We start from the raw sequence: 23,476 nt of genomic DNA, 5'->3' as shown, positions 1-23,476 counted from the left end.
ATGCACCAGCAGACTACAAATCCTAGCATTGCATAGCCAAGGCAATTAAATGTGAGATGAGCTCCTGAAGCAGCTTCCCATTTAACCTTCCAGGGACCAGAAGCGGGGAAAAGCAAGCGGAGGAAATTCCTTCCTTCTCTGGCTTAAAACTGGCTTCTCTGGCTTGAGACGAGTCCAGGGACCAGAAGTGAGGAAAAGCAAACGGACGAAATTCCTTCCTTCTCTGGTTTAAAACTGGCCTCTCTGGCTTGAGCCAAGGCCAGGGACCAGAGGCAGGGAAAAGCAAATGGAAGAAATTTATTCCTTCTCTGGTTTAAAATTGGCTTCTCTGGCTTGAGCCGAGGGCAGGGACCAGAAGCAGAGAAAAGCAAAGAAGGGAGGATATTCCTTCCTTCTCTGGTTTAAAACTGGCTTCTCTGGCTTTAAAACCGGCTTCTCTGGCTTGTGCCAAAGCCAGGAAATTCCTTCCTTCTCTGGTTTAAAACTGGCTTCTCTGGCTTGAGCCGAGGCCAAGGACCAGAAGCAAGGAAAAGCAAATGGAGGATATTCCTTCCTTCTCTGGTTTATAACTGGCTTCTCTGGCTTTAAAACTGGCTTCTCTGGCTTGAGCTAAGGCCAGGAAATTATTTCCTTCTCTGGTTTAAAACTGGCTTCTCTGACTTTAAAACTGGCTTCTCTGGCTTGAGCTAAGGCCAGGGACCAGAAGCAGGAAAAAGAACACAAAGGAAATTCCTTCCTTCTCTGGTTTAAAACTGGCTTCTCTGGCTTGAGCCAGGGTCAGGGACCAGAAGCGAGGAAAAGCAAACGGAGGAAATTCCTTCCTTCTCTGGTTTAAAAATGACTTCTCTGGCGGAAATGGTGGAAAAAGTTTCAGAAGGGCAAAGGAACTTCAGGTTTCCTTTAAAACTCCAAAATTGCTTCAAAAAGGTCATTTTTCCAACTTTATTACCAAGATTCCCATGGTACCTAACCATGCCTAATAGTTATATCTATAGATTCGTTATATAATATCTTTACTTTATTTATTATAGTAAATACGGTACCTTCGTTTGCAGGTGGTGGGGCCATCCGAGGCGAATGCTGCCCGGTGGCAAAGGCCTGTGGGGGGGCCTGCTTTTGCAAAGAGCGGAGGAGAAGCGGGGACCCTGTCGGTGTTGGCCCCAAGGGGAACTTCTTTCCAGTGTTGCCGTATTCCCAGAAGGCGTTCTGCAGCCGGAAGATCATGGAGAGCGGGAGGGGCTTGTGGCGCTGGGGGAGCCCGGGAGGGGGTCCCGGGGGCGGCATGGGGATGCGCGAGACCGGCTGCCAGTTGCGCGGCAACGTCCCGGCGGGGTTGGCCGGCAGAGAGCGGCGGAAGGAAGAGGGGGCCTCCGGACGCCGCTCGGACGCAGGGGGAAAGACCTTGTAGTTGCGCGGCAAAGTGGCGCTGTGTGTCCCAAAGGGACCCTCCTACGGGAGAAGAAGGAGTAGAGGGAGAAATCATATCCATGAGTCCCAAACGCTCTATAGTTCCCCCCGAAGTCTCCGAAGGCTTGAGCAACACTGTGTAACCAAGTATGAAAAAGTTTGAAAGTGGTATTTATTGTTTATTATTATTATTGGTCTATATTATATTATTAGTAGTATTAGTAAGGGGATATATTATTATTATTATTATTATTATTATTATTATTGGGATATTATTATTTTATATTACATTAGCATCAGTATAGGAATATATTATTAGTATTATTATTATTATTATTATTATTATTGGGATGTTAGTGTTATGATATATTATTATTATTATTATTATTGGGATATTATTATTATTATTTTATATTAATTAGCATTAGTACTGGGATATATTATTAGTATTATTATTATTATTATTGGGATGTTAGTGTTAGGATATAATATTATTATTATTATTATTATTGGGATATTATTATTATTATTTTATATTACATTAGCATTAGTACATGGATATATTATTATTATTATTATTATTATTATTATTATCATTATTATTGGGATGTTAGTATTAGGATATATTATTATTATTATTGGGATATTATTATTATTATTTTATATTACATTAGCATTAGTACATGGATATATTATATTATTGGGATGTTAGTATTAGGATATATTATTATTATTATTATTGGGATATTATTATTATTATTTTATATTACATTAGCATTAGTACATGGATATATTATATTATTGGGATGTTAGTATTAGGATATATTATTATTATTATTATCATTACTGGGATATTATTATTATTATTATTTTATATTACATTAGCATTAGTACTGGGATATATTATTAGTATTATTATTATTATTATTGGGATGTTAGTATTAGGATATATTATTATTATTATTATTATTATTATTATTGGGATATTATTATTATTATTTTATATTACATTAGCATTAGTACTGGGATATATTATTAGTATTATTATTATTATTATTATTGGGATGTTAGTATTAGGATCTATTATTATTATTATCATTACTGGGATGTTATTATTATTTTATATTACATTAGCACTAGTACTAAGATATATTATTATTATTATTATTATTATTATTGGGATATTATTATTTTATTAGTATTAGAATATATTATTATTATTATTATTATTATTATTGGGATATTATTATTATTTTATATTACATTAGCATTAGTACAGGGATATATTACTATTATTATTATTATTATTATTGGGATGTTAGTATTAGGATATATTATTATTATTACTGGGATGTTAGTATTAGGATATATTATTATTATTACTGGGATGTTATTATTATTTTATATTACATTAGCATTAGTACCGGGATATATTATTATTATTATTATTATTATTAATATGTATATATTATTATATACAGCGGTATATAAGCAAAGTAAATAATAAATAAATAAATATTATTAGGATGTTAGTAGGATATATTATTATTATTATTGGGATGTTATTATTGGTATTAGTAGTGAGATGTTATTATTATTGGGATGCTGATATTAGTATTAGTATTGAGATATTATTATTATTATTATTATTATTGGGATGTTATTATTGGTATTAGTATTGAGATGATATTATTATTATTATTATTATTGAGATGTTATTATTGGTATTAGTATTGCAATATATTATTATTACTACTAGTAGTAGTATTGGGATGTTATTACTAGTATTAGTATTGGGATATATTATTATTATTGATTTATATTATATTATCAGTAGCATTACTTCTGGGATGTATTATTATTATTATTATTATTATTGGGATGTTATTAGTATTACTATTAGGATGTTATTATTACTACTAGTATTGGGGAAAATTATTATAATTATTAGGCCATTATTATTAGTATTAGTATTGAGATATATTATTGTTGTTGGGATGTTATTATTAGCATTTGGCTATATTATTATTATTTGATTATATTATATTATTAGTAGTATTTGTTCTGGAATATATTATAATTATTATCATTATCGTTATCATCACCATCATTATCATCATTGGGATGTTATTAGTATTACTATTAGGATGTTGTTATTACTAATAGTATTGGGGAAAATTATTATTATAATTAGGCCATTATTATTAGTATAAGTATTGAGATATATTATTGTTGTTGGGATGTTATTATTAGCATTTGGCTATATTATTATTATTTGATTATATTATATTATTAGTAGTATTCGTTCTGGAATATATTATAATTATTATCATGATTGTTATCATCATCATCATCATTATTGGGATGTTATTCGTATTACTGTGTTATTATTACTAATAGCATTGGGGAAAATTATTATAATTATTAGGACATTATTATTAGTATTAGTATTGGGATAAACATTCAATGCTGTAAACAAACCATAAATCAAATCATAACACATTAGACATCATCAACATCAAATAACAATGAAACATTACAACAAATTGGGCATCACACCACTAGAAAAATCATGTTTAGATGAAAACAATATTTCTTGCAAAGTGGCATAGGTAAATTCAAAGATTCCAAGCCAATCCAGAACGGTTCCTAGTCCTAGTCCAAAGCATCTCACATAATCAAAGCTCAAACAAAGGAAGCAAAGATCATCCCATTGCTTTCTGGAGTGTTTTTGAGGTCCGTTTTCCCATTCAGACAAATGGAGAATGTGCCGTCGCGCCTGGGGGCTATAGAGGGATGAGGGATGTGACATCTTTCCCCAGGGGATTGCTTCTTGCCCTCCTTTAGGAAACTGGAACTCCCAAAGATCCCAAAAACACTGTAAATAACTCAAAATAGGTTTTAATTGTTCACAAAGAGTTATCCCTTTAAGGCAATAAGCTGGAAATTTCAAAGGGGTGAAGGAAAATATACGTTAGTCCTGAGTCCAAGGTGTTTGAAGCTGAGAAGCCTCACCAAGTTTCCTCTTTCCTCAGTGGCTGTGAATGCCGGAGCAAATCACAACCCCAGTTCAGATGGCCTATGTTTGAAGACTCAGGATCTTCCTCTGGTGCCAAAAGAACCGGTTTGAAGGCGCTTGAGACTTCCAACGTCGTTCAGGTTGGTCTGAACATGAAGCATAAGTCTCAAGGGTAAAAAACCTCAGAATTGGTGCTGAGAGGTAATTTAATCAGGGGCTTTTAGAGCCAAGTCTCTTACGTCCATCTGATAGACACTCTGATGGCAGAATGAGAGAAGGGAAGCACTCCCCTCCTCCAGGAAGAGGTAGAGCCAAACAATTGAGCTTGAGAAAGCAATTCAACTGGAGCAAACAACCCTGATTGACAGCTATAAATAACCAATCAATCCAACTATACATAAGCAGGTAAAAAGGCAGGATTAAGCATGATGCAACAATGTACTGTCGAAGGCTGGAATCACTCAGTTCTTGTGCGTTTTTTCGGGCTATATGGCCATGTTCTAGAAGCATTTCTCCTGATGTTTCGCCTGCATCTATGGCAAGCTTCCTCAGAGGTGAGGTCTGCAGACCTCACCTCTGAGGAAGCTTGCCATAGATGCAGGCGAAACGTCAGGAGAAATGCTTCTAGAACATGGCCATATAGCCCGAAAAAACCCACAAGAACTGCATGATGCAACAGTTTAAATCTTGCAACTAACAGTTCTACACATACGTGGCGCCACTCGCGCCGTCACAGAGAACCCGCACACGAGGGCGGCAGCACTGCAACTCCCAGCTCACCTTGCTTGGTCCGATGCTCCCGTCCAAACTCGATTCCCGCCAAGGAGCGAGCGAGTTGTTCTGGCGGAGTCCAAGGTGAGCATCGCCACCTGCAAGGAAACAAAATCCTTGATGAAATGGGTCTATTCGATTGCATATTTTGGCCCCCATCCAAGCCCATAGCCAAAGGGGCGGTTTAAGGGTTCAAACCATCCCTGAAAATTTTCAGGTCAGAAAAAGAAAACCTAGTTAACTCATGAATGTTAACTGCTTAATTCCAAATTCCCATGCCAAATAAGCAAAAATTAGAGTCCCCCCAGAACTGCAAGTACGATCTAATTCAGTGCTGTGACCCCTTAATACTGTTCCTCGTGTTGTGTTGACCCCCAAACATAACATTATTTTCGTTGCTACTTTATATTGTTATCAATCGTCATGTAAATATCCACTACGCAGGATGTATTTTCCTTCACTGGACCACATTTCACTGGATTCAAATTTGGGCGTATGGGGTAAAAATGCAAGCAGTTTATTGAAGATACTTAAAAAGCAGTAGCAGTAAAACAAACACTCCACAAAAAATAGGGTTACAAAGAGTGAATTGCACTATACTTACTTAAAGCCAACCAACCAACTTCTCATGGTCGCACCACAACCCCATTGAAATACCCCATACGCCTAAATTTGAATACTGGTGGGGTTTGTGGGGGGATTGATTTTGTCATTTGGGAGTTGTAGTTGCTGGGATTTATAGTTCACCTACAATCAAAGAGCATTCTGAACTCAATCAATGATGAAATTGAACCAAACGTGGCACACAGACCTCCCATGACCAACAGAAAATACTGAGAGGGTTTGGTCGGCATTGACCTTGAGTTTGGGAGTTGTGGTTCACCTCCATCCAAGAGAGCCACTGTGAAGTCAAACAATGAGGGATCTAGACCAAACTTGGCATGAATACTCAATATGCCCAAATGTGAATCCATTGGTGGAGTTTCGGGGAAATAGACCTTGTCATTTGGGAGTTGTAGTTCACCCACATCCAGAGAGCACTGTGGACTCAAACAATGATGGATCTGGACCAAACTTGGCACAAATACTCAATATGCCTGAATGTGAAGACTGGTTGAGTTTGGGGGAAATAGGCCTTGACAAGCAACGATGGAATTGAACCCAACTTAACACATAGAACTACAACCAATAGAAAATACTGGAGGGACTTAATGGGCATTGACCTTGAGTTTTAGAGTTGTAGTTCACCTACATCCAGAGAGCAGTGTGGACTCAAACAATGTTTGATCCAGACCAAACTTGGCACAAATACTCAATATGCCCAAATGTGAACACTGGTGGAGTTTGGGGGAAACAGACCTTGACATTTGGGAGTTGTAGTCACTGGGATTTATATTTCACCTATAATCAAAGAGCATTCTGAATTCCACCAATGATGGACTTGAACCAAACTTGACGCACAGAACTCCCCTGACCAACAGAAAATAAAGGAAGGGTTGGTGGGCATTGACCTTGAGTTTGGGAGTTGTAGTTCACCTACATCCAGAGAGCACAGTGGACACAAACAATGATGGATCCGGACCAAACTTGGCATGAATACTCAATATGCCCAAATGTGAACACTGGTGGACTTTGGGGAATATAGACCTTGACATTTGGGAGCTGTAGTTGCTGGCATATGGAGTATTCGTGCCAAATTTGGTCCAGATCTATCATGGTTTGAGTCCACAGTGCTCTCTGGATGTAAGTGAACTACAACTCCCAAACTCAAGATCAATGCCCACCAAACCCTTCCAGTATTTTCTGTTGGTTATGGGAATTCTGTGTGCCAAATTTGGTTCAAATCCATCATTGGTGGAGCTCAGAATGCTCTTTGATTGTAGGTGAACGACAAATCCCAGCAACCACAACTCCCAAACATCAAGATCTATTTTCCCCAAACTCTACCAGTGTTCACATTTGGGCATATTGAGTATTCATACAAAGTTTGGTCCAGATCCATCACGGTTTGAGTCCACAGTGCTCTCTAGATATAGGTGAACTACAACTCCCAAACTCAAGATCAATGCCCATCAAACCCTTGCAATATTTTCTGTTGGTGATGGGCATTCTGTGTGCCAAGTTTGGTTCAAATCCATCATTGGTGGAGCTCAGAATGCTCTTTGACTGTAGATGAACTATAAATCCCAGCAACTACAATTCCCAAATGACAAAATCAATCCCGCTCAACCCCATTTGGGTGCATTGGGTATTTGTGCCAAATTTGGTCCAGTGAATGAAAATACATCCTGCAGATTAGATAGTTACATTACATAACAGTAGCAAAATCACAGTTATGAAGTAGCAACGAAGATAATGTTATGGTTGGGGGCCACCACCACATGAGGCACTGCATTAAGGGGACGCGGCATTAGGAAAGTTGAGAAACACTGGGCTAAACTGGGCATTGGATGACTGGGTTACACCGACCTCAAAAGCCATTTCGAGGGGGGTGGGAATCTGAACCCCTCCCAAATATTTTTCCTGGCTACGGGCCTGTCCCCATCCATCACCAAACTGTTCCAAGACTTACGGTCATAACCGACGGAGTGGCCGGACTTCTTCTCGTAGGCCACGTCCAGGTCGGATTCGTTCCAGCTTTTGGCCCCCCTCCGACGGAGAACCAGGTCATCTGTGGACAAGGAGCAAGAAGCCATGAAGAAAACATTTTTGGGGTGCGCCCCTCTTCGCCATTGAAGTTGGGTCCAATAAAAGGATGCCACAAGCAAGAGGGAGCAGGATTGTTTTCTGCTGCCCTGGAAACTAGGACTCAATGGAGCCATGAGATATGAGGGTCGAATGAAAAGTAATGCCTCCACCTTCGTTACTTGGGTTAGGATGGGAATATTTTAATAAATCAAACACAGAAATAATCTGATGAACCCGCCTGGACACAGTATATTATTTGAGAACACAGAAATGCTGGACCACTCTCACAACCACCACGTCAGGCTACACAGAGAAGCCATTGAAATCCATAAGAACCACGTGGACAATTTCAACAGAAAGGAGGAAACAATGAAAATGAACAAAATCTGGCTACCAGTATTTAAAAACTCTAAAATTACAACAGCAAAACAACAGAGAGGAAACAATCAGGGACATCTAATCACCTCTCAACAAAAGATTGCCCCAGGCACTGCCAGGCCATCAAATGCTAATCAAGGTGGTCAGTTGAAACATTCACACCTAGCTCCAACAGACAAGAGTCCTTTGTCCCACCCTGGTCATTCCACAGATATATAAACCCTTTTTCCTAGTTCCAACAGACCTCACTACCTCTGAGGATGCTTGCCATAGATGCAGGCGAAACGTCAGGAGAGAATGCCTCTAGAAGATGGCCATATAGCCCGAAAAAACCTACAACAATCCAGTGATTCTGGCCATGAAAACCTTCGACAATACGCAGAAATAATCCTTTGAATGTGCTCTTTAACTACCACTATTCACTTTCCCACACAGTCACCAGACAATGGGATACATTTCTGCCAATGATGAACAACCACTATTCACTTTTCCACACTATCACCAGACAATTGGATACATTTCTGCCAACGATGAACAGGTTTTCTGAAGTCATCACGGAAGAAGTCAACACTCTGTTTCCGCAACCGGCGTCTCACAATTCTCTCAACGTCTTCATCAGATGCATAACGATGTCCCCGCAGACCTTCTTTCATGATTGGGAAGAGATGGAAGTCAGACAGTGCTAAATCTGGACTGAATGGAGGATGTCGTACGGTGGGGAGACCAGTCTCTGAAGTTCTGCTGTGGTGCGTTTTCATTTCAGGTGAAAATGGAGGACCACCAGAGGCACTCCAAGCGGCCAGCTACTGGTCAAAGGACATTTAATCATTTCCATACTTCACACTTAACAACACAACCGTTCAATGCTAAGGTTTCCCACCAAACTGGAACTGAAGAGGAGAGTGTACTGAACAAGCCGGTACGTGCCGCATACGTTGCTTAAGTTGCATTGACCGACCGTCTGCACAGGGTTCCATACTTCGCACTTTAACAACACAGCAATTCAATGCTAAGGCTTCCCACCAAAACAGAAGTGTAGAGGAGAGTCTACTGAACAAGCCAGTACCTGCCGCATACGTTGCTTAAGTTCCATTGACCGACCGTCTGCACAGGGTTCCATACTTTGCACTTAACAATACAACCGTTCAATGCTAAGGCTTCCCACCAAACTGGAACTGTAGGGGAGAGTCTACTGAACATGCCAGTACCTGCCGAATATGTTGCTTAAGTCGCATTGACCAACCGTCTGCGCAGGGTTCCATACTTTGCACTTTAACAACACAACAATTCAATGCTAAGGCTTCCCACCAAACTGGAACTGTAGGGGAGAGTCTACTAAACAAGCCAGTACCTGCCGCATACGTTGCTTAAGTTCCATTGACCAACCGTCTGCGCAGGGTTCCATACTTTGCACTTAACAACACAACCGTTCAATGCTAAGGCTTCCCACCAAACTGGAACTGTAGGGGAGAGTCTACTGAACATGCCAGTACCTGCCGAATATGTTGCTTAAGTCGCATTGACCAACCGTCTGCGCAGGGTTCCATACTTTGCACTTTAACAACACAACAATTCAATGCTAAGGCTTCCCACCAAACTGGAACTGTAGGGGAGAGTCTACTAAACAAGCCAGTACCTGCCGCATACGTTGCTTAAGTTCCATTGACCAACCGTCTGCACAGGGTTCCATACTTTGCACTTAACAACACAACCGTTCAATGCTAAGGCTTCCCACCAAACTGGAACTGTAGGGGAGAGTCTACTGAACATGCCAGTACCTGCCGAATATGTTGCTTAAGTCGCATTGACCAACCGTCTGCGCAGGGTTCCATACTTTGCACTTTAACAACACAACAATTCAATGCTAAGGCTTCCCACCAAACTGGAACTGTAGGGGAGAGTCTACTAAACAAGCCAGTACCTGCCGCATATGTTGCTTAAGTCGCATTGACCAACCGTCTGCGCAGGGTTCCATACTTCGCACATTAACAACACAACAATTCAATGCTAAGGTTTCCCGCCAAAATGGAACTGTAGAGGAGAGTCTACTGAACAAGCCAGTACCTGCTGCATACGTTGCTTAAGTTCCATTGACCGGCGTAGGGTTCCATACTTCGCACTTAACAACACAACAATTCAATGCTAAGGCTTCCCATCAAAACAGAACTGTAGAGGAAAGTGTACTGAACAAGCCAGTACCTGCCACATACCAGTACTGCCATCTGTTGAGGAGTTACGAAGGTGGAGGCATTACTTTTCATTCAACCCTCATATAATGTGCATCTGGATTTTGGAATGGCCATTTCGTCCCAAAATGGTGAGCATTAGACTCGAGTAAGTAGGGGTACGTTCTCCTGAAGTTTTCTTCCCCTTTGGCTTTGGCTCAGGTTATTGTATTACACAGAAATAATAAGAACCCGAATTGTGCTGTCGCACGCTGGGCCTGTGCATAAGACTGTAGACAGGACATACATTCTGTGTGCCCAACGGGACGCCGGGGCTGCCTCAGATTAAAGGCCCTTGGATTTCCTTAAAACAGAGTCTCTAGATTGCTCAAAGGTTCAACAAAGTTCTTTATTAATGAAAACAAACAGGTATTTCAAGGCTTTCTTAATAGTCTATTGGCTCTCTCAATCTTGTCCACAGGGAACAGGCACTATCTTCATAAACTGTACATTAACTAATGAGGAAATCCTTAGCTTCTAATCTGGGCAGTCTGTCTTTGCCTCTGTTGGCGTGGAGCCCCTGCACCCGGTACCAACTGCTTCTGGCTTCTGTGAGTGACCCTTACCAAGCACAGCTTTGTAGACTTCCAGGGGAAAAGGAGTTCAGGTTTCGGTGATGGTTGGTCCCCCAACAAAGAAGCTGTAGGGCTGTATAACCCTGGCCAAGCTGTGGGCTGTATATCTCCCCGGCCAAGCCGTAGAAGACGAAGCTTTCTACAGGAGCTCTTGGTATTATGTCCTGCATGAAAGTGATCTAGTGTCTAGATCTAGGGAAGTAATGCTACCCCTCTATTCTGTTTTGGTTAGACCACATCTGGAATATTGTGTCCAGTTCTGGGCACCACAATTCAAGAGAGATATTGACAAGCTGAAATGTGTCCAGAGGAGGGCGACTCAAATGATCAAGGGTCTGGAGAACAAGCCCTATGAGGAGCGGCTTAGGGAACTGGGCATGTTTAGCCTGAAGAAGAGAAGGCTGAGAGGGGATATGATAGCCATGTATAAATATGTGAGAGGAAGCCACAGGGAGGAGGAGGGAGCAAGCTTGTTTTCTGCTTCCCTGGAGACTAGGACGCAATGGAACAATGGCTTCAAACTACAAGAGAGGAGATTCCATCTGAACATTAGGAAGAACTTCCTGACTGTGAGAGCCGTTCAGCAGTGGAACTCTCTGCCCCGGAGTGTGGTGGAGGCTCCTTCTTTGGAAGCTTTTAAGCAGAGGCTGGATGGCCATCTGTCAGGGGTGATTGGAATGCAATATTCCTGCTTCTTGGCAGAATGGGGTTGGACTGGATGGCCCATGAGGTCTCTTCCAACTCTTTGATTCTATGATTCTATGAAAGGCTTCTCCGTGTGGACTGAACCCAAAATGGCTCCTATTCCCTCCAAAAACCCAAAAGGGGCGGGACCAGGGAACCTAACTATAATTGACAGGCGGCTTGCCCTATGATTGCAGCCAAAAGAAGCCACCTATCTGCAGAGTCCCTGCAACTTAGGACTACAACAAACATTCAATGCAAAGCAAACAAAATTGGAGCTCCTGGTACAGCTGTACCTGCACACGAATTTTGGCAAAGTCATTTAATTCCAAAAGGTGAGCATTCGACTCAAGTAAATAGGGGTACGTTCTACTACATAAATGGACGTTACCTTGAGCCCGGAAAGGTGCAAAGTTGCTGGGTGCCGAAGGGTACATGTTGTGGTTTTCATACGGCGGCGGCAGAGGGGGCCTCGGGGAGGGGACCCGGTCCGGGAAGAAGGCTTGTGGGGCTCCGGACGCTTCCCCCGCCGGCGTCCGCGGAGAGCCCTCCCACCCCAAGGAACCATAGGGCTTGTAGTCGTACTGCCGCTCGGAGGGTCCGCCCGGGCGGAGGGAGCGCGGGGACGAGGCGTGGACCGCCGATTCGTACGGGACGGCCATCACTTTGGGCCTCGAGGGGGAAGCGGCCGGAGGGAGCGGGCTGCGGTCCAGCTCCGGCTGCAGGAAGAAGGACGGCCGCGGCGAGATGGGCCGACCCAAGGAAGACTTGTTGGATGCAGAGCCGTAGAAAGGAGCGCTCTGCGGACCCTCGCCGGCAAAGGCGAACGGGATGTAGCCGCTGCTCTCGGTGGCCTCCCACGAAGCGCTTTTCCGGGGAGAAGACGGCAGCGAGGAGGACGCCTTCACCAAGACGTCTTGGGATGGGACGCTGCCGAGGCTGTAACGCTCCTTCGCCTGCAAAGAGGAGACAACAGAGCCATGTTTAGTGTTCTGTCACCGCTGGACCTGAAACGAAGTGCCTTTAAGAGAGGATGTCTGGAGAACAAGCCCTATGAGGAGCGGCTTAAGGAGCTGGGCATGTTTAGCCTGAAGAAGAGAAGGCTGAGAGGAGATAGGATAGCCATATATAAATATGTGAGAGGAAGTCATAGGGAGGAGGGAGCAAGCTTGTTTTCTGCTTCCCTGGAGAATAGGACGCGGAACAATGGCTTCAAACTACAAGAGAGGAGATTCCATCTGAACATGAGGAAGAACTTCCTGACTGTGAGAGCCGTTCAGCAGTGGAACTCTCTGTCCCGGAGGGAGTGTGGTGGAGGCTCCTTCTTTGGAAGCTTTTAAACAGAGGCTGGATGGCCATCTGAAGGCAATATTCCTGCTTCTTGGCAGAATGGGGTTGGACTGGATGGCCCATGAGGTCTCTTCCAACTCTTTGATTCTATGATTCTATGTATGGCTTGGATCCAGCGGGAAGCCAGGGCCCCCGAAAAGGAGCCTTTAGAGAAATTTCCCTTATTAAACAGTCTTTATGAGGCTTGAGCTTAAATATAACAGTCTTTTATTGATGAGCAAAACAGGAATTGTAAAGCTTTCTTAACAGTCTCTTGGCTCTTGCAATCTTGTTCACAGGGAACAGGCACTATCTTCAAAAAACCTTGTTTAAAGGAAAATTCCCCTTTCTAGCTCCTCCCAGGCTGCTGTGAACCTAAACCTTATTGATGGGGACTCACTACCACCGTACCTTGGCCGATGTGGCGGCGGGGCTGGGGTTGTCCGTCCAGAGAGACTGCAACTGCTTCGAGAGCTCATCCACTTTGGCTGCTGCCGTGTCCACCTCCCTTTGCTTCAGGTCCATGTGCCTTGAAGCCAGAGCTGTGACAAAAGGAAAGAGATGATGTTGGGTGGCCTTTAGAGCTCCTTTCCAACTCTAGAATTATGTTACAGAAATATCATAGAATATAGTCTATTTATCAATCATATATATGGCTGGATGGCTATCTGTAGGGAGGGATCGAATGGTGTCTTCCTGCCTGTAGAAGCAGGTTGGATTGGATGGCCTTTGGAGCTCCCTTCCAACTATAGAATTATGTTACAGACATATCGTAGAATATAGACTATCTATCAATCATATATATGGCTGGATGGCTATCTGTAGGGAGGGATCGAATCGTGTCTTGCTGCCTGTAGAAGCAGGTTGGATTGGATGGCCTTTGGAGCTCCCTTCCAACTATAGAATTATGTTACAGACATATCGTAGAATATAGACTATCTTTCAATCATATATATGGCTGGATGGCCATCTGTAGGGAGGGATCGAATGGTGTCTTCCTGCCTGCAGAAGCAGGTTCGATTGGATGGCCTTTGGAGCTCCCTTCCAACTCTAGAATTATGTTACAGACATATCACAGAATATAGTCTATCAATCATATATATATATATATATATATATATATATATATATATATATATATCTGGGTGGCCATCTGTTGGGAGGGATTAAATGGTGTCTTCTTGCCTGCTAGAAGCAGGTTGGGTTGGATGGCCTTTAGAGGTCTCTTCCAATTGCACTTTGAATCCGCTTTAACTACATGGCTTGTTTTTCTATGGAATCCTGGGAGTTGCAGTTTGCTGAAGGCTAAAGACATGGTATAACAATGGCACGGCAGTTCCAAGTGGTGTTAAACTGCATTAGTTCCACAGTGTAGATGTGCCATAAGTTTGGGGTGATTCTGCAGAATCACCCTGTTATTGTTTTGTCTCACGTCCAGAGGAAGGCAATGCTGCTGCCTGTCTGAGATGCCCCAGGGCTATTTGACATTCCTGCGGCTTACGTGGCCCATTCCTTTATGCCGCGCTATGTCTCCCAGAGGGGCAGATTACATAATGGGGCCTCCAAAGCCACATAGAGTTGTGGCGCACTGTAGATCCCTGATCAAGCGCTGCATCCCCAAGATACATGGCAAGGAAATAGAGAATCATCCAATCCTAGAGTTGGAAGAGACCTCTAAAGGCCATCCAATCCAACCTGCTTCTAGCAGGCAGGAAGACACCATTCGATCCCTCCTGACAGATGGCCACCTGAATCTCTGAAACGAGCCACCTCTGGTCCTGCAAATCCAGACCCAGTCCCAATTTGAAGCAGACCCCATAAAAACAATGGGGCGTCCCTGAATGTGACCTCGAAACAAGCAAAAGGGAACAATTCCGAAACAATTACGAAGCTTCAGAAATGCAGGTTATGAAACTAAACGGGATCCCTCTGGCTCTTTACGAAACGAAATGGGGGACCACCCAAATCTCTGAAACGAGCCACCCCAAGTCCAGCAAATCCGGACCCAATCCCCATTGGGAGCAGACCCCATAAAAACAATGGGGCAACCTTGAATGTGACCCCAAAACAAGCAAAAAGGAACAAATTACAAAACAATTACGAAGTTTCGGAGATGCGGGTTACGAAACTAAGCGGGATCCCTCCGACTCTTTACGAAACATAACAGGAGCAACTCAAATCTCCGAAATGGGCCTTCTCTAGTCTTGCAAATCCGGACCAGACCTGAACCTGATTTCAAGCAGACCCCATAAAAAACAATGGGACGACCCTGAATGTGACCCCGAAACAAGAAAAAGGGAACAATTCTGAAACAAAGCTTCAGAAATGCAGGTTACGAAACTAAATGGGATCCCTCCGACTCTTTACGAAACGAAATGGGGGGCCACCCATATCTCCTAAACAAGCCACCCCTGGTCCTGCAAATCCGGGCCTGGACCGAATCCCTATTTGAAGCAGACCCCATAAAAATAATGTGACCCCGAAGAAGCAAAAGGGAACAATTACGAAGCTTCGGAAATGGAATTACGAAACTAAACAGGATTGCTCAGACTCTTTATGAAACGAAACGGGTCGCCACCCGAATCTCCGAAACAAACCACCTCTAGTCTTGCAAATCTAGACCCAGACCTAATCCACATTTGAAGCAGACCCCATAAAAAACAATGGGATGGCCCTGAATGTGACCCCAAAACAAGCAAAAAGGAACAATTATGAGACAATTACGAAGCTTTGGAAATGCAGGTTACGAAACAAAACGGGATCCCTTCGACTCTTTATGAAATGGGGGGGGGGCACCCGAATCTCCGAAATGAGCCACCCCTGGTTCTGCAAATCTGGACCCAATCTCCATTTGAAGCAGACCCCACAAAAAACTATGGACGACTCTGAATGTGACCCCGAAACAAGCAAAAGGGAACAATTCCGAAACAATTACGAAGCTTCGGAAATGCAGGTTACGAAACTAAACGGGACCCCTCTGTCTGAATTTCCAAAACGGGCCGTCTGTAGTCTTGCAAATCTGGACCCAGATCTGATTCCCATTTGATGTAGACCCCATATGAACAATGGGACAATCCTGAATGTGACCTGAAACAAGCAAAAAGGGCACAAATCCAAAACAATTACGAAGCTTCGGAAATGCAGGTTACGAAACTAAACAGGATCCCTCCGACTGAATCTCCAAAACGGGCCATCTCTAGACTTGCAAATCCGGACCCGATTCCCATTTGATGTAGACCCCATAAAAAACAATGGGACGACCCCGAATGTGACCCCGAAACAAGCAAAAAGGGAACAATTCCAAAACAATTACGAAGCTTCGGAAATCCGGGTTACAAAACTAAATGGAATCCCTCTGACTCTTTACGAAATGAAACGGGGGGCGGGGGGGGGCACTTGAATCTCCAAACAAGCCACCCACAATCCTGCAAATCCAGATCCAATTCCCATTTGAAGCAGGCCCCATAAAAAACAATGGGACGATCCTGAATGTGACTCCAAAACAAGCAAAAAAGGAGCAATTACAAAGCAATTACGAAGCTTCGGAAATGCAGGTTACGAAACTAAACAGGATCCCTCCAACTGAATCTCCAAAATGGGCCATCTCTAGTCTTGCAAATCCGGACCCGATTCCCATTTGATGTAGACCCCATAAAAAACAATGGGACAACCCCGAATATGACCCCGAAATGAGCAAAAGAGCAACTCACATTGAAAGCTGCGGTCCAGGAAGTCCTGGATGCTGGCGGTGTCTTCGCTGGCCATGGCGGCCACCTGGGAGTCCAGCGCCGTCAGCCACCGGCGGCCCGCGTCTTGCAGCGACCTACGGAGAGGAAGGACCTCCATTGGCTGGTTTCTCCCACGGGAGAACTTCCCTGGGAACCCCAACAGAGTGAGGCGGTGATGATATGATCCGGTCCGCCCCGCAGGGCTGTTTTGCAGCGAGCCGAGCCCTTTTCTCCAGCTTATAAAAAGGAAGCCTTTGCAAAAAGGTAGGAGCTGGGAAACAGAGTCGCACCTGAGTCATGGAGACGGCACCTGGAAAGGCCATGCGAGCCAGGGATTTAAATATTACACACACACACACACACACACACACACATATATATCTCAACACGAAAGGTTGGGAGAGGCGGAAAGTATACAACGGGAAGCCCAAGTTTTTGCAACTTGACCAGTTTTGCATCTCTTCTTCTTGGATCGAGTGCCAAGTGTTGGGTGGCACCGCAAACCTTGAGCCAACCTGGATGGAGACGGAAACCGAAATATTCCGCTCCTGCTTTTGATTTTGTTCCTATTTATTTATTTATTTACTTCGGTTTCTTCTACCCCGCCCTTCTCACCCCGAAGGGGACTCAGGGCGGCTTACAAAGCAAAGGCACAATTCGATGCCCACATCACATAACAGTTAAAAACAGAAATAGCATCAATTCACAGTTAAACAACAATTCCTACATTACAACTATAAAAACCAATAAAACCAATACAAACCCAATTCCTCCTCATAAACGGTCAGCGTTCGCTATCTCATAGTTCCATTTTCAATACGAAAGCTGACTGGCACAACCTGGGGATCACAACCAGACACAGTGAAGACATCTGCCCTTGCGCTGTGCTACTCTGCTGCTGAGTATGCATGCCCAGTGTGGAACACATCTCACCATACTAAAACAATGGATGTGGCTCTTAATGAGACATGCCGCATTATCATGGCGTGCCTGCACCCTACACCACTGGAGAAATTACACTGCTTAGCCGGTATTGCACCACCTGACATCCGCTGGGAAGTAGCAGCCAATAGTGAAAGGACCAAGGCAGAGACATCTCCAGCTCATCCCCTGTTTGGGTATCAGCCAGCACACCAACGACTTAAATCTAGACATAGTTTTCTAAGATCTACAGAGACACTTGCTGGAACACCTCAGCAAGCGAGAGTCCAAAGGTGGCAGTCTCAAACCCAGCACTTCAACCAATGGCTGATACCAAATGAGAGACTCCTTCCTGGGCACACAGAGGACTGGGCGACTTGGAAGGCATTGAACAGACTGCACTCTGGCACCACGAGATGCAGAGCCAACCTTCAGAAATGGGGCTACAAAGTAGAATCCTCGACATGCGAGTGCGGAGAAGAGCAAACCACTGACCACCTGCTGCAATGCACCCTGAGCCCTGCCACATGCACAAGGGAGGACCTTCTTGCGGCAACACCGGAAGCACTCCAAGTGGCCAGATACTGGTCAAAGGACATTTAACCAGCTACCAAACTCACAAGTTGTGTATTTTTCTGCCTGTTTGCTTTGTTCTGTTAGAAATGTAATATAATGGACTGGCTGCTCTGACACGACAAATAAATAAATTTTCAATTCCACATTGTCAGTCGTAGTCATACTCGCCTGATTATCTTCTCTAATTGTCAGATTGCCCAAAGGTCTGGTCCCACAACCACGTCTTTACCTTCCTCCTGAAGGAGAGGAGGGATGATGACGCCCTAATTTCCCCCAGGAGTGAGTTCCACAGGTGAGGGGCCACCACCAAGAAGGCCCTCCTCCTCGTCCCCACCAACCTCACTTGTGATAGCGGTGGGGTTGAGAGCAGGGCCTCCCCAGATGATCTCAAACTCCGGGGTGGGACGTAGAGGGAGATACGTTCGGACAGGTACACTGGACCGGAACCGTACAGGGTTTTGTAGGTCAAAACCAGCACCTTGAATTGTGCTCGGATCTGAACTGGCAGCCAGTGGAGCTGACACAGCAGGGGGGAGGCGTGCTCCCTGTATGTCGCTCCGGTGAGCAATCTGGCTGCCGCTCGCTGGACCAGTTGAAGTTTCCAAACAGTCTTCAAGGGCAACCCCACGTAGAGTACGTTGCAGTAGTCTATTCGGGATGTAACAAGAGCAAGGACCACTGTGGCCAGATCAGACACATACCCGTTCCAACACATACCCTTCCTTAAAGGGCAATGGAGTCCGTTCCTGAATCAGACCTCTGGCATTGAGACTGAGTCACGTTATGGATTGTGTAAATACCCAACCTTCATAGGCTTGCTATGTATATAGCAATAGCATACCTATGTAAACAGATATGCTATATCCACAAGAATGCAGAACATCAGCTCTTGGGAAGACAAGAGACACTTCTGTCCAAATCCACACCGGATCCTAACATAATTATGAGACCGAAAATGTCAAATGCATTAAACAGAGTCTGCATATTAGTACTAACCGGGTAAATATAAGATCGCCATATTTCAGGCCCTAGACCTAAGCATTGAAGGGGGATGCGAGTGCGAATCCTCCAAATTAGGACGATAAGGCCTGAGTGGAAATCTCCAGCTGCAAATAGGCATCTTGTTAATCATTTTTCCAAGGCTTAAATTCATTTTAGTTAGCTTCCTCCTTCCTTTCTAACTTCAATAGGGAGCCAGGACTCACCCTCTACTCTGCTCTGCAATGCTGGAAATAAATAGGTCACATCTAATTTCACTAAGGGCGCTTCTCTACTTTTCTATATTGTATTATTATTGCATACCCCAATTTTCTATCTTCTTCTTCTATGTTGTTGTTGTTATTATTATTATTATATACACCACTTTTCTATTTTCTTATTCTTATATACTCTATATTGTTATCATTATTTCATGCTCCACCTTTCTATATTATTATTACATACCAGTTTTCTATATTATTATTATTATTATTATTATTATTATTATTATTATTATTATTACATACTCTATATTGTTATCATTATTTCATGCTCCACCTTTCTATATTATTATTATTATTATTATTATTATTATTATTATTATTATTAGGCAAGCTTCCACCTCTATGTTTTCTTGTATGTGTATTATATTAAACTGCCAATACGTTGTGCAGTGGGATCCTGGGAGTTGTAGTTTGCACTCTTTTTGACAGAACTTTAGAAAACTACAACTCCCACAAGTCCCGGTAGTTCAAGTGGGGTCAACCTGCAACAAATGTGGTTGGGCATCAATTTGAACTGCCTTGGCTCCATGCAACAGTACCCCGGAGTTGTAGTTTGCACTCTTTTAGGCAGACCTTAAGAAAACTACAACTCCCTTGAGCCATGGCAGTTCAAGTGGGGTCAAGTTGCAACAAATGCAATTAGGCATTACTTTGAATCACATTGGCTCCATGCGATGGGATCCTGGGAGTTGTAGTTTGCACTCTTTTGGGCAGACCTTAAGAAAACTACAACTCCCTTGAGCCGTGGCAGTTCAAGTGGGGTCAAGTTGCAACAAATGAAATTGGGCATTACTTTGAATTGCGCTGGCTCCATGCGATGGGGTCCTGGGAGTTGTAGTTTGCACTCTTTTGGGCAGACCTTAAGAAAATTAGAACTCCCATGAGCCATGGCAGTTCAAGTGGGGTCAAGTTGCAACAAATGCAATTAGGCATTATTTTGAAACACGTTCGCTCCATGCGATGGGGTCCTGGGAGTTGTAGTTTGTACTCTTTTGGGCAGACTTTAACAAAACTACATCTCCCATGAGCCATAGCAGTTCAAGTGGGGTCAAGCTGCAACAAATGCAATTAGGCATTACTTTGAATCACGTTTGCTCCATGTGATGGGATCCTGGGAGTTGTAGTTTGCATTCTTTTGGGCAGACCTTAAGAAAACTACAACTCCCATGAGCCATGGCAGTTCAAGTGGGCTCAAGCTGCAACAAATGCAATTAGGCATAACTTTGAATCACGTTGGCTCCATGTGATGGGATCCTGGGAGTTGTAGTTTGCACTCTTTTGGGCAGACCTTAAGAAAACTACAACTCCCATGAGCCATGGCAGTTCAAGTGGGCTCAAGCTGCAACAAATGCAATTAGGCATAACTTTGAATCGCGTTGGCTCCATGTGATGGGATCCTGGGAGTTGTAGTTTGCACTCTTTTGGGCAGACCTTAAGAAAACTACAACTCCCTTGAGCCGTGGCAGTTCAAGGGTGGTCAAGCTGCAACAAATGCAATTGGATATTACTTCAAAGCACCTCAGCTCCAAGCAATGGGACCCCGGGAGCTGTAGTTTGCATATTTTTAGGCAGATCTCAGCAAACTACAACTCCCATGAGTCATGGCAGTTCAGGTGTGGGTCAAATTGCATCCATTCTACAGTGGAGACGTGTCCTTAGTGAAACTATAACTCCCAGGATCCTAATTGGTGTCGTACCGTGTTAAATGTATGACGTAGACGATGCCTCCTCAATGAGGACTAGGGACGTTGGTTCCATCCCGTTTGTTCTCCAAAGCAACGAAACTCGGCTGCTCAAGACGGGGCATGATCTCTCCTTTCAAGTGTCACATTTAATCCGGAGCGATTTGCCAACTCCACCCGACTGACTCCCGAAAGAGGAGAATCCAAGCCTTTGTCCTCGGCATCCATGCACACGCACCAAAGGAAGGAGGGCAGGGCCATGCGCAATGCGCACCGATTTTCGGGGCCAAGCCCAGTTACATAATGGCCAGAGAATGGGACCGGCTGGCAGCGCCAACCCAAAGCCCTGTGGTTGCTCTAGATGCAGAGAATGACGATGAGATTCCTGCTCAGAGTGTCTTTTCTGATGAGAACGTTCCTGAAGGGTTTGGGGATGATGGTGTGATCCCCGGAAAAGGGCCTGAATTGCTACCAGAGAATTCCCAAGACTTTGAGCCTGAGAATAACTCGGCGCCTGGCCCAGCTGCAGAAATTAATGATGCAAGGCATGTTTTTAGTCAGCACAGGCAAACCGACCAATCTCTCAGGCGCTCTGCCAGACTGAGAGAGAGAGTGATAACAGAGTCAAGGCTAAAACAAAATCCGCTTCTGGCCACAAGATACAAGGCATGTTTTTAGTCAGCACAGGCAAACAGACCAATCTCTCAGGCGCTCTGCCAGACTGAGAGAGAGTGATAACAGTCAAGGCTGAAACAAAATCCGCTTCTGGCCACAAGATACAAGGCATGTTTTTAGTCAGCACAGGCAAACAAACCAATCTCTCAGGCGCTCTGCCAGACTGAGAGAGAGTGATAACAGAGTCAAGGCTGAAACAAAATCCGCTTCTGGCCACAAGATACAAGGCATGTTTTTAGTCAGCACAGGCAAACAAACCAATCTCTTAGGCACTCTGCCAGACCGAGAGAGAGTGATAACAGAGTCAAGGCTGAAACAAAATCCGCTTCTGGCCACTAGATAGAAGGCATGTTTTTAGTCATCACAGGCAAACAGACCAATCTCTCAGGTGCTCTGCCAGACTGAGAGAGAGAGAGAGATAACAGAGTCAAGGCTGAAACAAAATCCGCTTCTGGCCACTAAATAGAAGGCATGTTTTAGTCAGCACAGGCAAACAGACCAATCTCTCAGGCGCTCTGCCAGACTGAGAGAGAGAGTGATAACAGAGTCAAGGCTGAAACAAAATCCGCTTCTGGCCACAAGATACAAGGCATGTTTTTAGTCAGCACAGGCAAACAGACCAATCTCTCAGGCGCTCTGCCAGACTGAGAGAGAGAGAGTGTGATAACAGAGTCAAGGCTGAAACAAAATCCGCTTCTGGCCGCAAGATACAAGGCATGTTTTTAGTCAGCACAGGCAAACAGACCAATCTCTCAGGCGCTCTGCCAGACTGAGAGAGAGAGTGATAACAGAGTCAAGGCTAAAACAAAATCCGCTTCTGGCCACAAGATACAAGGCATGTTTTTAGTCAGCACAGGCAAACAGACCAATCTCTCAGGCGCTCTGCCAGACTGAGAGAGAGTGATAACAGAGTCAAGGCTGAAACAAAATCCGCTTCTGGCCACAAGATACAAGGCATGTTTTTAGTCAGCACAGGCAAACAAACCAATCTCTTAGGCACTCTGCCAGACCGAGAGAGAGTGATAACAGAGTCAAGGCTGAAACAAAATCCGCTTCTGGCCACTAGATAGAAGGCATGTTTTTAGTCATCACAGGCAAACAAACCAATCTCTCAGGTGCTCTGCCAGACTGAGAGAGAGAGAGAGATAACAGAGTCAAGGCTGAAACAAAATCCGCTTCTGGCCACTAAATAGAAGGCATGTTTTAGTCAGCACAGGCAAACAGACCAATCTCTCAGGCGCTCTGCCAGACTGAGAGAGAGAGTGATAACAGAGTCAAGGCTGAAACAAAATCCGCTTCTGGCCACAAGATACAAGGCATGTTTTTAGTCAGCACAGGCAAACAGACCAATCTCTCAGGCGCTCTGCCAGACTGAGAGAGAGAGAGTGTGATAACAGAGTCAAGGCTGAAACAAAATCCGCTTCTGGCCGCAAGATACAAGGCATGTTTTTAGTCAGCACAGGCAAACAGACCAATCTCTCAGGCGCTCTGCCAGACTGAGAGAGAGAGTGATAACAGAGTCAAGGCTGAAACAAAATCCGCTTCTGGCCACTAGA

General features: G+C 44.0%; 1 protein-coding gene across 1 annotated transcript in view; it reads right to left on the bottom strand.

Moving 5' to 3' along the window:
* Positions 1 to 23,476, bottom strand: part of LOC132780781 (relA-associated inhibitor) — a 56,748-nt gene that overhangs the window by 14,124 nt on the left and 19,148 nt on the right. Inside the window, exons 2-7 of the mRNA XM_067462107.1 lie at positions 16,787 to 16,899; positions 13,488 to 13,618; positions 12,139 to 12,703; positions 7,770 to 7,868; positions 5,207 to 5,295; positions 1,044 to 1,449 (exon numbers count right to left, since the gene is read on the bottom strand). Of these exons, the coding sequence (XP_067318208.1) occupies positions 1,044 to 1,449; positions 5,207 to 5,295; positions 7,770 to 7,868; positions 12,139 to 12,703; positions 13,488 to 13,618; positions 16,787 to 16,841 (1,345 nt within the window). The 5' untranslated portion in view covers positions 16,842 to 16,899. The remainder of the gene's footprint in view (positions 1 to 1,043; positions 1,450 to 5,206; positions 5,296 to 7,769; positions 7,869 to 12,138; positions 12,704 to 13,487; positions 13,619 to 16,786; positions 16,900 to 23,476) is intronic.

The sequence above is a fragment of the Anolis sagrei genome, chromosome Y, assembly GCF_037176765.1.
Source record: "Anolis sagrei isolate rAnoSag1 chromosome Y, rAnoSag1.mat, whole genome shotgun sequence".
Lineage (NCBI taxonomy): Eukaryota > Metazoa > Chordata > Lepidosauria > Squamata > Dactyloidae > Anolis > Anolis sagrei.
The sequence above is the reverse complement of the archived record's forward strand: the minus strand, read 5'-3'. Positions and strand labels throughout refer to the sequence as shown.